Genomic DNA, 11,786 nt, shown 5'->3' on the forward strand with positions numbered 1-11,786 from the left:
GGCGGTACGCGGGCCTGTCACTGTTGTGGCCTCTCCCGTTGCGGAGCACAGGCTCCGGACGCGCAGGCTCAGCGGCCATGGCTCACGGGCCATGGCTCACAGGCCCAGCTGCTCCGCGGCATGTGGGATCTTCCTGGACCAGGGCACGAACCCGTGTCCCCTGCATCGGCAGGTGGACTTTCAACCACTGTGCCACTAGGGAAGCCCTACAGTTCTACTTTTTACATTTTATTTTAATTATATAATATAGTTAGTTTTATTTGCAATAAAAGAGAAATTAAATATTCATTTTAGCGTATTAGTAAAATTAAGTTTTATTATCAGTGACTGGTCTTGCTTTAATTATTTATTGATAGTAAATGCTTGGTGAAGTTAGTTTTGAAGCTCTCTCTGTTAATATGAAGCGTTAGGGAATTTTTTTGATACCTGGACTCTTTAATTACTACCAGCCTTTAACCAGGGAGGCATCAGCACTGCTTGGCATAGCTTAGGTTAGTACTTTACAGCATTCTGATCAGTGGTCTTGTCTGACCCTAGAGAGAGGAATTGAGCAGAATAGACATTCTGCCTCCTAAACCCTCACTGCTTTGTTTTGTTAATAGTGTAATATATCCCCAAATTATCTTTCATTCAACATTTTACAAAGTAGAGACAACTACTAAAAGTATTTTAAATAGTGGGTTTTGGTATGTATTTTAAGGACTCTTGATTACTTTACAGATATTTGTTGAGTCATGTAGTGAATAATAAAATGAATGTTCATTTTATCAGTGTTTATAGTAGTGAAATATTGTGAATAATTTAAATATCCACTTTTAGAAGTCTAGGTGAATCAATAATAGCACATCTATAAATTGTAATACTGGATAGTCACTAAAAAAGAATAAGGAGGTCCAAGGTATATTATAGAATAGTGACATGGAAAGAAATCCAGGATTGTCAAATAATAAATAGCAAATGCAATTAAGGAAACAATTAAATCCCATTTACCATTGCAACAAAAAGAATAAAATACCTAGGAATAAACCAGCCTAAGGAGGTAAAAAACCTGTACTTAGAAAACTGTAAGATACTGATGAAAGAAATCAAAGATGAAACAGATGGAGAGATATATACCATGTTCTTGGACTGGAAGAATCGATATTGTGAAGATGGCTATACTACACACAGCAATCTACAGATTCAGTACAATCACTGTCAAATTACCAATGGCATTTTTCACAGAATTAGAACAAAAAATTGTACAATTGGTATAGAAACACAAAAGACCCCAAATAGCCAAGGCAATCTTGAGGAAGAAAAACAGAGCTGGAGAAATCAGGCTCCCTGACTTCAGACTATACTACAAAGCTACAGTAATCAAGACAGTATGGTACTGGCACAAAAACAGAAATATAGATCAATGGAACAGGATAGAAAGCCCAGAGATAAACCCATGCACCTATGGTCACCTAATCTATGACAAAGAAGGCAAGAATATATAATGGAGAAAAGACAGTCTTTTCAATAAGTTGTGCTGGGAAAACTGGACAGCTACATGTAAAGGAATGAAATTAGAACACTCCCTAACATTAGAGGAAAAAACATAAGCAGAACACTCCTTGACATAAATCGCAGCAAGATCTTTTTTGACCCACCTCCTAGAGTGATGAAAATAAAAACAAAAATAAACAAATGGGACCTAATGAGACTTTAAAGCTTTTGCACAGCAAAGGAAACCATAAACAATATGAAAAGACAACCCTCAGAATGAGAGAAAATATTTGCAAATGAAGCAACTGACAAGGGATTAATCTCCAAAATATACAAACAGCTAATGCAGCTCAATAACAAAAAAGAACCAAACAATCAGAAAATGGGCAGAAGACCTAAATAGACATCTCTCCAAAGAAGACATACAGATGGCCAAGAGGCACGTGAAAAGATGCTCAACATCACTAATTATTAGAGAAATGCAAATCATAACTACCATGAGGTATCACCTCACACCAGTCAGAATGGCCATCATCAAAAAATCTACAAACTAAATGCTGGAGAGGGTGTGGAGAAAAGGGAACCCTCCTACACTATTGAATAGTGCCATTTGCAGAGATGTGGATGGACCTGGAAACTGTCATACAGAGTGAAGTAAGTCAGAAAGAGAAAAACAAATATTGTATAATATCGCTTATATGTGGAATCTAGAAAAATGGTACAGATGAACTTATTTGCAAAGCAGAAATAAAGACACAATTGTAGAGAACAAACTTACAGATACCAAGGGGGGAAGGAGACGGTGGGATGAATTGGGAGATTGCAGTTGACATGTATACACTACTATGTATAAAATAGATAACTAATGAGAACCTACTGTAGAGCACAGGGAATTCTACTCAGTGCTCTGTGGTGACCTAAATAGGTAGGAAATCTAAAAAAGAGGGGATATATGTATACGTATAACTGATTCACTCTGCTGTACAGCAGAAACTAACACAACATTGTAAAGCAACTATACTCCAATAAAAAATAATTTTTAAAAAAAACTATCACAGACCTATTGAATATGTGGTTTAGAAATACACCAGTAATCACGTTGAGTGCTTTTAATTAAATGTTATTTCTCTTTTCCCTCAAAAAAATTAAAAAAAGGAACAAATGCAAATAGTGTGTATACTACCTTGTTTTTGTTAAATTGTATAAAATGTTTGCATATGCCTAGGGGAAAATTCTGGAAGTAAATACGGTAAACTGGAGAGTGGAGTGGGATGGTTTTCATTTTCTATTTTATACATTCCTGTTTGTGTTTGAAGTATTTACAAGGAATATGTATTCCATAATAAATGTATTTTAAAAATTAAAAATTAGTAACATTAAAAAGTAAGCATAGGGAATTCCCTGGGGGTCCAGTGGTTAGGCTCCACGCTTCCATTGAAGGGAGCATGGGTTCGATCCCTGGTCAGGGAAAAGTAAGCATAAATTTGCCCCTCAGTTTTCTTCTAAAAATTGGACTGTTTATTAACTCAACTGAGAGACTCACATAGCATTCTTTGAGTGTACTCTTGTTATTCTCAGTAAATTTTAATTAAATGGCATTTTTTTATCCAGGGTTTTTTCAGAATCTGGAAATTTCATTATAGTTCTCTATTCTGTGACACATAAGGATCCTGAGTTTTATGAATGCCTCCCTTGTGATGGCAGGTTACCTGACCTTCGATTCCAGCTACTAACTAGTAAGGAAACATTACATCTTTTCAAAGTAAGTGATTTGATTACCTAGCACACTTATGACTATTCAGGGTTGTACTCAAGTTATTAGGCTTTATTTATAATCAATCTTACTGAATATTAACTTTATTCATTTATGGTTAATTTTGTTTTGTAAATTTTAGGCCATACCTCCAGAACCAAATTCTAATGCAGGATCAAACGTTATCTACAGAGTAACTTTCCCATGTTTTCCTAAAACCTTTGAAGACTATATCAAGAATTTAATGTGTATGTTGTATCATCTTATGATATTGAGAGTTAATTTGTGATCTTAGTGTTTTCTTTGTCCTGACTGTTAATTTTTAAATGTATGGGTATAACAAATGGTTTCTCATACTTAAAAGTCAGTGTCTATAATATATAACCCTAGGAATCAGAATAGATTAATATGACTGGCAAAAAAATTCGTTCGGGTTTTTCTGTAAGATCTTATGGAAAAACCTGAAAGACCTTTTTGGCCAACCCAATACATTTAGGTGATGGTCGCAGAAAAAGTAGGTCTTTGAAATTGTAAGTGTCATTATGTAAAAACATTCTAAGGCCAAAAATAAACAATAATTCTGCTTTTTTTTTTTTTTTTTTTTTTACAAAAATATTGACTACCCCGGGCTTCCCTGGTGGCTCATTGGTTAAGAATCCACCTGCCAATGCAGGGGACATGGGTTCAAGCCCTGGTCCCAGAAGATCGCACATGCTGTGGAGCAGCTAAGCCCATGTGCCACAACTACTGAGCCTGTGCTCTAGACACCGTGAGCCACAACTACTGAGCCCAAGTGCCGCAGCTACTGAAGCCCACGTGCCTAGAGCCCATGCTCCGCAACAAGAGAAGCTATCGCAATGAGAAGCCCGTGCACTGCAACAAAGAGTAGTCCCCGCTCGCTGCAACTAGAGAAAGTCCACGTGCAGCAACGAAGAGCGAACGCAGCCAGAAATAAATAAATTAATTAAAAAAAAATTTTTTTACTATCCTTAAATAACCATGTGTTACCACTCAGATCTTATTTTGTGCCTTTAATTTCATTTATAGGTTGTACTGATTCATGAATCAAGTTTTTGTATTTTAATTATAAACATAATCATCTTCAATGAAGTCTGTTTTCATTTTAGAGACATATATCGTTCACTCATTTTATTCTTCAGATTGTATACTCAGTTTAAAGTTACTATTTTAACTGAATCCCTGGTTATTGAGTAAGTTACATAGTAAAGGTAATTAGGTTTTTACTTTCATTTATGTAGTAGGGAGACGGATAGTTTTTTTTAAAGGTTGCATAAAAATAGAACCATATGATTCAGCAATTCCACTTCAGGGTATTTATCCAAAGGAAACAAGAACACTAATTCAAAAAGATATGTGTACCACCATGTTAATTTCAGCATTATTTACAATAGCCAAGATATTAAAGCAACCTAAGTGTCCATGGATGGGTGAATGGATAAAGAAAATGTAATTTATATTATTTTATATTACATTATATCATATTATATTAATATAATGGGAAAATATTCAGCTGTAAAAAAAGGAAGGAAATCCTGCCATTTGTGACAACATAGATGGACCTTGAGGGCATTGTGCTATGTGAAATAAATAAAACAGAGAAAGACAAATACCGTATGTCACTTATATGTGCAATATTTAAACAACAACAAAAAACCATTTCATTGAACTCACAGACAGAACAGATGGGTGGTTTGCAAGAGGTGGGGGGGAGGGGAGGGTTTGAGGGTGGCCGAAATGGCCAAAGGTGGTCAAAAGGTACAAACTTCCAGTTATAAAGTAAATAAGTAATGGGGATGTAATATACAGCATGGTGAGTATAGTTAATAATACTATATTGTATTTTGAAAGTTCTTTTTTTAAAAATTTATTTATTTTATTTACTTTTTGGATGCGTTGGGTCTTCGTTGCTGTGCGCAGGCTCTCTAGTTGTGGTGAGCGGGGGCCACTCCTCGTTGCAGTGTGCAGACCTCTCATCGTGGTGGCCTCTCCCATCGCAGAGCTCAGGTTCCAGGCGCACGGGCTCCAGCAGTTGTGGCACACGGGCCCAGAAGCTGTGGCTCGCAGGCTCCAGAGCACAGGCTCAGTGGCTGTGGCACATGGGCCCAGTTGCTCCGCGGCATGTGGGATACCCCCGGGACCAGGAGTCGGACCCGTGTCCCCTGCATTGGCAGACAGATTCCCAACTACTGCGCCACCAGGGAAGTCCCTTGAAAGTTCTTATAAGAAAAAATTTATCATTCTGCATGGTGATAGATGGTTAACTAGATTTATTGTAGTGTGTGTTTCACAGTATATTCAAATATTGAATCATTATGTTGTTCACCTGAAAGTATTATGTCATATGTCAGTTATATCTCAGTTGAAAGAATGATTTTTTTAAAAAAGATTATAGTTACAGAAATCAGAAGTCGCCTTCCCCCCAGTGTTTCAGAGCTACTTGTCATCTAAATAGAATTCTCTGGTGTTTATGTAAGTCACATCTCAAAGTATGACCTACTTTATTTCAGAATGTTGAACCTTCTGACAGAAACCCAGTCTATTTTGAACTGAGTGCTGAAGGCCAGAATGCAGAAAGAGAGTTTTTTAACAAAGTTTCCAAGAATCTTTCAATTAAGAGGTAAAAGATATTTTATTGTCATGTGTACTTTTAAAATTAATTTTATTAGTTTTTTGGTGAGTAAAGTAACTCCCTAATTATTTCTGAGGAAACTATTTGTAAATCTTATACCATAGGTATCCTTGCTTTAAATGCATTCCTTCATACTCAGAAGTTGGATGATAATTTTAATGAAGTGACAACTCTAATTTGGTTCTCATTTGAGTTGATTTATTACATAGGGGAACAAAAGTATTTGTCGAGACAATATCTTGTTTAAGAAGAAGCATACTGTTTTTGTTTAGTTTACCTTCTGTTCTTCCCTCCCTTGTAGTATTAAACCTAGGCCTATCAGATAAACTACTATAAAAAATAACTCCTCTACCTAAAAAAGAAAACTTTTAAAGCAAATGCACTTAGAGAATATCAAATAATGGTTGTGAATTTTTGGGTCCCTATATACCTTTTATGGTAAAGTAGATATTCCCTTTGTATTAGGGTTCTCCAGAGAAACAGAAGCGACAGGGTATATATACATAGAGAGAGATTTGTTTTAAGGAACTGATTTGTGCAGCTGGGGAGACTTGTCAGGGCCAAAATCTGCAGGGTAGGCTGGCAGCCTGAGAAAAGTTGCAGTTAGAGTCCAAAGGTTGGTCAGCTGGCAGAATTCCCTCCTCTTGGGGAGGTCAGTCTTTGTTCTATTAAGGCATTCAGCTGATTGGATGAGACCCACCCACATTATGGAGGATTATATGCTTTACTCAGTCTACCGATTTAAATGTTAATCTCATCTTTAAAACACCTTCACAGAAACATCTAGAATAATGTATGACCAAAAATCTGGTTACTGTGGCCTAGCCAGGTTGACACATAAAATTAATCCTTCATATCCCTATTCCAGCTTTCTCATTTATTTTACTATGTGCCTAATAATGTGCTAAGAGCTGGGGATATAGTGGTATTAAAAACATGCAGACACGATCCCTTTCCTCATGGAATTTATAGTTCCGTAATGGAGTGTTGAATTCTCTGTGTTATTTGAGAGGTCCATTAATTTAAGTTAATATTTGCCAAGTATTTAATAACCTCATTTAAAAGTTACTTTGGAATGCTGGTTTATTCTTTGATTCTGTAGCTCAGAAACTATTGTTATTTTTAACTTGCACTTAAAACTGATTTGTCCTTTTCTCAACTTTTTGATTATAACCTTAACCTATCTTTGGGCCTCTTTAATACTATCTGTTTAGTATCTTGCATGAGAAACAAGCAGGTATAAGGTTCATTATAGATTATTGCAATTATTGAGAAAATAGCTTCACCTTTTTTTTTTTTTTTTTGGCTGCTCCGCCTGGCACGCGAGATCTTAATTCCCCGAACAGCGATCAGACCTGTGCCCCCTGCATTGGGAGCACTGAGTCTTAACCACTGGACCACCAGGGAAGTCCCTAGCTTGACCTTTTTTAAATAGCATTCATTCATCTGTCCTTAACACTTGATTCTGTAGGTGGAAGTTAACTATGATACAGTTTTAAAATAAATGCCATCTATGCCAACTATTTATAGAGGCTACATAACATAATAGTTGTGAGTTCAGGTTATGGTATAAGACATAATATGTGTTCAAGTCTTGGTTGTAAATATCACCATCCCATCTGTAAAATGGGAATTATGACTATATCCGTATTGGTTTCCTATTGCTATTCTAACAAAGTACCACAAACTTAAGTGACTTCAAACAATACAAAGTTATTATCTTCTGGGGGTCAGGAGTCCAAAATGGATCTTTGGGGCTAAAATCAAAGTGATGGTAGGGCTGCATTCCTTTTGGAAGCTTTAGTGGTGAATCCATATTCCCTTTTCCAGCTTCTAGAGGCCACCTGCATGCCTTGTCTTACTCCATCTTCAAAGCTAGCAGCATAGCATCTTCAAATCTCTCTCTGACTTCTTCTATCCTCCTCATATCTCCTTCTCTGCCTGACCATCTTGCCTCCATCTTATAAGGACCGTTGTGATTACATTGAGCCTCCACATCTCAGGATACTTAATCACATCTGCAAACTCCGTTTTTCCTTTTACACTAACATATTCACAGGTTCTGGGGATTAGAAAGATGTCTGAGGTATACTCTATCTTTGGGCATTTTAAGTTATTCTTGAAACACGTTAGATCAGCAGAAAACTATATTCTTATAGACTTGCAGGACCACCTTCATTGTCTTAAGGTTTAAGGTTTTATTCAAGATTTTATTGAATGTTTATGGAAGAAAAAGCCAAATTAAGGGGACACTTGCAATTTCTTTAACATTGTTGAAAAACCGTGTCTATTTTCTTTTTTTAATTTATTTATTTACTTATTTATGTTTGGCTGCATTGGGTCTTCGTTGCTGCACACGGACTTTCTCTAGTTGCAGCGAGCGAGGGGTACTCTTCACTGCAGTGGCTTCTGTTGTGGCCGAGCATGGGCTCTAGGCCCACGGGCTTCAGTAGTTGTAGCACGTGGACTCAGTAGTTGTGGCTCTTGGGCTCTAGAGCACAGGCTTAGTAGTTGTGGTGCACGGGCTTAGTTGCTGCACGGCATGTGGGATCTTCTGGGACCAGGGCTCGAACCCGTGTCCCCTGCATTGGCAGGTGGATTCTTAACCACTGCACCACCAGGGAAGTCCGGCCATGTCTATTTTTGACTCTGACCAAAGCTTTGATAAGGATAAGTCATTTTTAGATTTTAATTTTAATAAAATGTTTATCTCACCTAGGTAACTGGTATTAAAATTATACAACATTGGGCTTCCCTGGTGGCGCAGTGGTTGAGAGTCCGCCTGCCAATGCAGGGGACATGGGTTTGTGCCCCAGTCCGGGAAGATCCCACATGCCGCGGAGCGGCTGGGCCCGTGAGCCACGGCTGCTGAGCCTGCGCGTCCGGACCTGTGCTCCACAACAGTGAGAGAAGCCTGTGTACCACAAAAAAAAAAAAAAAAAAAATTATACAACATTAAGTTTTTTCTTTTTGTCTTGGGTGCTAAAAAAGCTCAGAAATGGATATTTTTTGTTTTTTGTGTTTTTTTGGCTGTGCCACGCAGCATGTGGGGAAGACCCCACATGCCGCGGAGCGGCTGGGCCCGTGAGCCACGGCTGCTGAGCCTGTGCGTCCGGACCTGTGCTCCACAACAGTGAGAGAAGCTTGTGTACCACAAAAAAAAAAAAAAAAAAAATTATACAACATTAAGTTTTTTCTTTTTGTCTTGGGTGCTAAAAAAGCTCAGAAATGGATATTTTTTGTTTTTTGTGTTTTTTTGGCTGTGCCACGCAGCATGTGGGATCTTAGTTCCCTGACCAGGGATTGAACCTATACCCCTTATAGTGGAAGCACAGATTCTTAACCACTGGACAGCCAGGGAAGTCCCTCAGAAATGGATTTTATTGCTCAGCATTGGGAAATTTTATATGTGTGTATCTATGTGTATATTTGTATATGTTTATCATAAGTAAATATGTAGCAAATATTAATTCCTTGCCACAAACTCTGGTGTATCAAAAATGTAACTTTGTTTGTTTTTATTCTTTTCTCTTTTTTTTGGTACAGCACGTGGGATCTTAGTTCCCCAACCAGGGATCGAGCCCGATTCCCCCTGCACTGGAAGTGCAGAGTCTTAACCACTCGACCACCAGAGAAGTCCCCTACTTTTTTTCTTTTTAAAAGTAATTGAGGGAATTCCCTGGAGGTCCAAGTGGTTAGGAGAACGTGCTTTCACTACTGGGGCCTGGGTTTGATCCCTGGTTGGAGAACTAAGATCCCACAAGCCACGCGGTGCCACAGCCAAAAAAAAAAGTAATTGAAGTTAATTTCTATTTTGAGCCCCTATTCATTTTGCTCAGTTATAGAAGCCAAATTTCAGTTAATTCAAGGTCTGTTTATCCTGTTTCTTCTGAGGTTATATGTAATTTAGAGGGGACTAATGGTCTGCCACTACTGGTGATGTGGGGTGACATGATTATCATCCATCCACACCACTCAGCCATCTGCTGAGGTTTTTTTTCTTTCTTTCTTTTTTTCTTTCTTTCTTTCTTTCTTTGGTTGCACCAGGTCTTAGTTGCAGCAGGCAGACTCCTTAGTTCTGGCTTGCAGGCTCTTTAGTTGCTGCTTGCTGGCTCCTTAGTTGAGGCATACATGTGGGATCTATTTCCCTGACCAGGGATCAAACCCAGGCCCCCTGCATTGGGAGCATGGAGACTTACCACTGCGCCACCAGGAAAGTCCCTGAGGTGTTTTCATTTGCATCTCGTTTTTGGCAGTTGGTTTGTGCAGGATCCTGCTGCGACCTCCTTACCCTATTCAGGTCACTGGCTCTCTGGGTCATGTCCATGCTGCACTGAGGCATATGGAATATCATTCCGTCCATGTCCTTCTTGGGTATGGGGGGAGAGCTTTGTGAGATTGTTTCATTGCAGCACCTTGGCACAGAAAGAACTCTGTGTTTGCCTCTACAGACTATCAGGGTTTGGGACTAAGGTCTATTCTGCTGTCAAATCTTCCATATCTACCTGGGGGTTTCTGTTGTTCTCCTGCTAAGGAGACAGGACCCTTTCTTAGGAATTCCATTAATGTCTAAGCTCTCTTAGCTTCCTTCTGACTTTTCTTTTGTCTTCACTACCTCATCTTATTGAGATTTTATTTAGTTTAGGATGGAAAAAAACTGGATGCATATATATATAGTCTTTCAAATTTTAGGCTTAAACTCTAATTTCAGCTTTTGAAACTCAGTACCAGAACTTAAAATTTTTCTGTGTTCTATTGGGACATGGCACCTGTGACACAATAACTTCAACTGACTAAATGGAAGCAGGTATTTCAATTAACGTCTCAGAGTATTTTACCATCACAGATATAAGTACATAGGAAAATGTAATTCCTTACTTGATTTTTCTTTCTAACACAGTGAGTGTTTAATGCAGTATGTTTAATACAGTGAGTATACATCTCTCTTATCAGATGATAAATTTTTGATGGCAAGCTCTGTATCTTATTAATTTCTATACTCCCCTAAGTGGTTAATCAGAAAATGCTCAGTAACTGTTGCTTTATTATGACATTAAGATTAACTGGGTTATGGATGCAACTAGAGATTATCATACTAAGTGAAGTAAGTCAGGAAGAGAAAGACAAATACCATATGATGCCATTTATATGTGGAATCTAAAATATGACACAAATGAACCTATCTGTGAAACAGAAACAGAATCAGGGACATAGAGAACAGACTTCTTGTTGCCAAGGGGGAGGGGGGCGGGAGAAGGTTGGGTTGGGAGTTTGGGATTATCAGTGCAAACTGGTATATATATAGAATGGATAAACAACAAGATCCTACTGTGTATAGCACAGGGAAATACATTCAGTATCTTGTGATAAACTATAATGGAAAAGAATGTATGTGTGCACGCACGTGCGTGTGTGTGTGTGTGTATATATATATATATGGATAACTGAGTCACTTTGATGTACAGCAGTAATTAACACAACATTGTAATTCAACTATACTTCAATTAAAAATAAATTTTTCAAAAAAAGAATAACTGGGTTAAACTTGCCATGATTAGGAGAAGAGGTAGATTATTAAGCATGAGTCTGACTGGCTCAGCTTTCCTGATCATCTGGCACTGGCCTGAAAAAATAATTTGTGGTTGTCAGATACTAAATTAAATGATCCAGATACTATTGTGGCTTATTAAAGGACTTTATTCAGCTTCAGAAAGAAAGAACAAATGAAAACTAAATTACTGAAGACTTATATTTTCTCCCCTCTGTTCTTTAGGTCTTCTCAAAAGTTACCTCCAGGGAAAATGCCAATAAGTGATCATGACTCTGGTGTTGAAGATGAAGATGTTTCTCCAAGGCCAATTCCTAGTCCTCATCCAGTGAGTCAGAAGGTATCACTGATCTTAGAACTCA

At 38.0% G+C, this 11,786-nt stretch overlaps 1 protein-coding gene across 7 annotated transcripts in view; it reads left to right on the forward strand.

Moving 5' to 3' along the window:
* Positions 1–11,786, forward strand: part of STIL (STIL centriolar assembly protein) — a 63,474-nt gene that overhangs the window by 28,495 nt on the left and 23,193 nt on the right. For all 7 annotated transcript variants that reach the window (XM_055084638.1, XM_055084637.1, XM_055084642.1 and 4 more), the window contains 3 exons: positions 3,085–3,235; positions 5,755–5,864; positions 11,650–11,764. In XM_055084638.1, coding sequence (XP_054940613.1) covers positions 3,085–3,235; positions 5,755–5,864; positions 11,650–11,764 — 376 coding nt within the window. The remainder of the gene's footprint in view (positions 1–3,084; positions 3,236–5,754; positions 5,865–11,649; positions 11,765–11,786) is intronic.

Source organism: Physeter macrocephalus, chromosome 4 (genome assembly GCF_002837175.3).
Source record: "Physeter macrocephalus isolate SW-GA chromosome 4, ASM283717v5, whole genome shotgun sequence".
Classification (NCBI taxonomy): domain Eukaryota; kingdom Metazoa; phylum Chordata; class Mammalia; order Artiodactyla; family Physeteridae; genus Physeter; species Physeter macrocephalus.